This window comes from Nanorana parkeri, unplaced genomic scaffold (genome assembly GCF_000935625.1).
Source record: "Nanorana parkeri isolate BGI_ZX_2015 unplaced genomic scaffold, ASM93562v1 scaffold154, whole genome shotgun sequence".
NCBI classification, from domain to species: Eukaryota; Metazoa; Chordata; class Amphibia; order Anura; family Dicroglossidae; genus Nanorana; species Nanorana parkeri.
The window spans coordinates 1,459,962-1,464,147 of NW_017306422.1; the positions used below are offsets into that span (position 1 = coordinate 1,459,962).

General features: G+C 47.9%; 1 protein-coding gene across 1 annotated transcript in view; it reads left to right on the top strand.

Annotated features, from left to right (window-relative positions):
• The first annotated feature begins 516 nt into the window (after positions 1-516).
• The window catches only part of AKIRIN2 (akirin 2), a 16,872-nt gene continuing 13,202 nt past the window's right edge, over positions 517-4,186 (top strand). Inside the window, exon 1 of the mRNA XM_018554359.1 lies at positions 517-820. Within this exon, the coding sequence (XP_018409861.1) occupies positions 646-820 (175 nt within the window). The 5' untranslated portion in view covers positions 517-645. The remainder of the gene's footprint in view (positions 821-4,186) is intronic.

Consider the following 4,186-nt stretch of genomic DNA (forward strand, 5'->3'; position numbering starts at 1 on the left):
AAATCTAAGGTGTTCTAATCCCTCTCTGCTCTATCCAAAACTAAAAAAATAGGGTTTTTTTTCCATTTTTCTACAAATTTTCTTCACTGACAACCTTACCAGATGCATCTATGTAGAGAACACACTTAACACAGCTGCACAGCCACTTCCTCTCAGCGATGGGAAAACAACTAGAGGGGATTTAAATTCAAACACGGAAGCAACGGCCTCAGCGCAATGCATGACGGTCCTGTAGTCTATTGCTCGTCGTACAGAATTAGCTGAGTGGGCGGGGAGGACTACATTTCCCACAAGCCACCGGGCGCCGCCTGCGAGTATCTGCGCGAGAATGAATCAGTGGCGTTGTTATTAACGCCATATTGCGAGCTGAGGGAGAGCGGCGCTGGCTGGTACAGACACGGGATTGAAGCAAAGCGGCTGATAGTATCCATTGCCATCTTTACCGGCACCGGAGCCCAGGGTCTCACCGTCTACTCCTCTGCGTGTGAGGCGCTCTTTGTTAGCCGGCCGATCCAGTATTACTACGGAGGACGAGGCAGGAAGGCCGGGAGCTCTTGGGAGAGGAGCGGCACTAGGAGGCCCTGTAGAACTGCTGCTACGACAATATTGTCCCTGGGGTAGGGGCCAGTGCTCTCTGCTCAGGACATGGCCTGCGGAGCCACGCTCAAAAGGACTATCGACTTCGACCCCCTTCACAGCCCGGCCGCCTCCCCCAAGAGAAGGAGATGTGCCCCCCTTTCCCCTTCCGGCCCTTCCCCACAGAAATACCTCCGCATGGAGCCTTCTCCCTTCGGGGAGGTGTCCTCCCGGCTCACTGCAGGTAAGAAGCCGGTCACTGGTTATGGGGGGGAGGGGAAGGTTTGCCCTTGTGCTGGGAGGATGGGCAGTAAGTGCCAGGAGATGAGATGGTGGGGGGAGTCCCTGGGGAAGGAAGGGCACGGTTACATGTCTGTGTGGAAAAGGTAAACTGACTGGGGGCAATCTAACCCCCTCCTGAGACTTCCTTCTATGGATCTCCGATACAGAACTTCCTGGCTCTGATCACCTACCGTATAGTCTCAATGTACTTCCTGTAATGTGTGTGTATACACCAGGACCTTGTAATGGTTGGCTTGAGAAGGTTATTTGGGAACCTGCGTCTACTATTAGGCTACAATCATGCTTGCCTCTCTGATTTCAACACCGATACATTGATCTGGGACGTGTAAACAAACGTTCTGCTTCCCAGACGAAGTTCTTCTGTATTCAAAGCTGAGCTCCAGGCAGACAGATGAAATCGTGACACGACTGCTACTTTCACCTGCCAAAGGGTTTACATCTCTGTCCATCCAATCCTGAGGTTTACACAGCTCTGCCACAGAGCACAACCCAGCCTGGCAGGGCAAGAGAGCTGCTTTTCTTCTGCATTTAAATAACACTAAAGCTGGCCATACATAGTAAGATCCTCTTCGTTCAATCCGCGGGCTGAGCAAAGAAAATAGAACAGAGTCCTCCAGTGCTTACAAGCATTGATTGAGGAATCTCCTGTTGCCTTCATTGTATTCTGATGGCAGCTGCTACCAGAATACCTGACTGGTTGGCTGCCTGCTCTGTTACTTCAAAGATTTCCTAACCTCCTTTGATCAGCTGATCGAGGGATGCCGGCCTGACAGTCCTTTATGTGAATATCGGCCAGTTCCTCAAGATTCAGCTGAAATTTACACAGTGTATGGCCAGCTTTACAGGTCTTGTTCCCCATCTGAGACTGGACCTTGAAAGGAGAAGCAGTAGGCCGGTGAGCTTATTTGTCACACTGCTGTCTTCTATAAGCAAGCTCCTTGGACTGCAGCACAACTGGTTTCTTGTGCCTCTTCTCCCTGCCCTAGTCTGACATGGCAAGTGACTGATTCCAAGACAAATCCAGGTTGCGTTTAAAACAGTGTAATGACCTATTAATGATTACAATGTTGTAGAAATGTGTGCCTTCCATACCTGCCTGGAGTTCCGCTTTTCCCACATTCCGAGTATCTAATCTGCCCCCGGATGCACAGAGTTCTGTTTGCTAAATGGAACACAGGTAAACACAATCAGCTTCTATCTTTCATTCTCAGCAAACTAAAGAGAGAAGTTGATTGGTTACTCCGGGCTCTGCTCCAGTATTGATGAATTCCCCGCTTTGTGAATTCCATTAAAAACCATTTTATGAAATAAATGTCCTATAATGGCAGGTTTGTGAATGAGGCCTTAAAGGCCCTGAAAGCAGTAGCTGTGTAAAGTGTATGTATACAATGCCCTCCTCCATCTCTTGTAGGATTATCCTTGGTCATTGCACACTTCTTTTCTTGTTTTCACCTGATCATCCTGCCACTATCCTGTTCTTAGGGTGACAACGCTGCCTTAGTGGTCGCACATCTTTGCAGCAGTACCAGCTACATGACGATGCGTGGCGTGCCGGTACATTCAGCCCATTTCATGTGGTTGTGAGCTGCTGTTGATGTTCTCACAGCATCAGTACAGCCTCTGGCTTAGCGGAAGACCCGGCACAATGCATTAAATATAAAAATCTCTACATATTCCTATCTGTTCTGAAGGAATTGCATACATAACTTTACTTGTTAGTTTGGAGTGGATTGGCCCCTTTTCACTCATCCGGTTAGCAGGCCTGGACAATAATATTTCTCCAATAGTCTTCCAGGCCAGGAGAGAGTCTGATTGCTTTTGGGGTAAATGTTTCCAGCAGTGTTGGTTTTCTACCTTGCAGGAAGGATAGATGCATCTGTATAATGTAAGGTGACAATCCTCTGTGTCATACTGCGAGTAAACCATTTACACTGTCAGTTGTCAACACTGTAGATTAGCATGTCAGCTGCCATGTAATTAAAACACTTATTGTTGAAAAATAACATTGAATTCCTTTTTCTGGCCAGCCCTTGAGTAGCAGTGATGGTGTATTTTTAGTATTTGGGCTAGCCATGGGCATGTTTGCCAACAGGCGGCTGCATAGTGACAGTAGGAGCCATGAACATCTGGATTTTGTGTGTCTGGGTCAGTGCCTATGACCCCTGTGTTGTGCAGTTGTAGTGCTGTATAATATACATGTTTTGTGGTCTATGAAAGTTGTTCTGTATAGATCCCTACCTCCATTGCTCAGGGTTGTGACTAGGAAGAATGATGGTACATCTATATTCATTGTGCTGATTGCCCCGAGTACTTCTATATAATTGCCTCATCACTCTGTGGGATGTAAGGAATGCAAGCAGCCATTTAGTGAATGGAAAATGTAATGGCTTTTGTTCCACATGGCACTAAATAATTGTACTACCATTTGAGGTTCAGGATATTGCGTTTTTAAAGTGCTCTGTGTTTTCTGCAGTTGCCAAGATCTGCATGGTGATAAAGTGACGGCCATTCATTACAGTACTATCTATGTACGGAGTATCTACTAAAGCAGGCGTGTTAAGTATCTGCTACATATTTAAAGATAATGAAGGCTTTCCTTTATTACAAGGGCGGGGAACCTCCGGCCCTCCAGCTGTGGCGAAACTACAAATCCCATGATGCATCTGTCTCGGAGTGGTGGCTGTGAGAATTTTGCAATGCCTCATGGGAGTTGTAGTTTTACCACAGCTGGAGGGCCGGAGGTTCCCCACCCCATTAGATGGAGCTTTCACTGAGTCAAGTGGTGAGAAATCTGGTCGCCATTTTAATAGTTGCAGATACTTGACCACTTCATCTCCAATCATTTGCAGAAGGTGCAAGCTCCTTCCATATAGAGGGCGAGCTTTGGAGGAACGGAGGTAACAGAGTCACAGCAGTCTCTCCTCCACGATTGTTGCCGGCTGCAGCGGTTGTTGTCTGATCCCTGCTGCCTCTGCTAATGCAGGGAGAGTAGGATCCAAGTGGACACAGACCCCAGCGGGGAGGAGAACGGGGAGCAGAGGTGGCGGTGGGGGACAGTGAAGAGGCTGACAAAAGCCCAGGCGCCAGGATGCAATTTGTTGAGCCCTGACATAGCTTTCCCAGGGGGGCAGCTGACACTGTCGGCGTCACCAGTTCTTCAAGAAACCAGGAAGTGAGATAAAGGCAAGCTTAATTTTACCCATTGAATGTTTATTCAGTAATTGCAATGTGTTTTAAATTCAGCATACAGAGCTGCATGCATCCTCTTTTTTTTGGGGGGGGGGGGGGGGGGGGGGGTGGGTTTAAG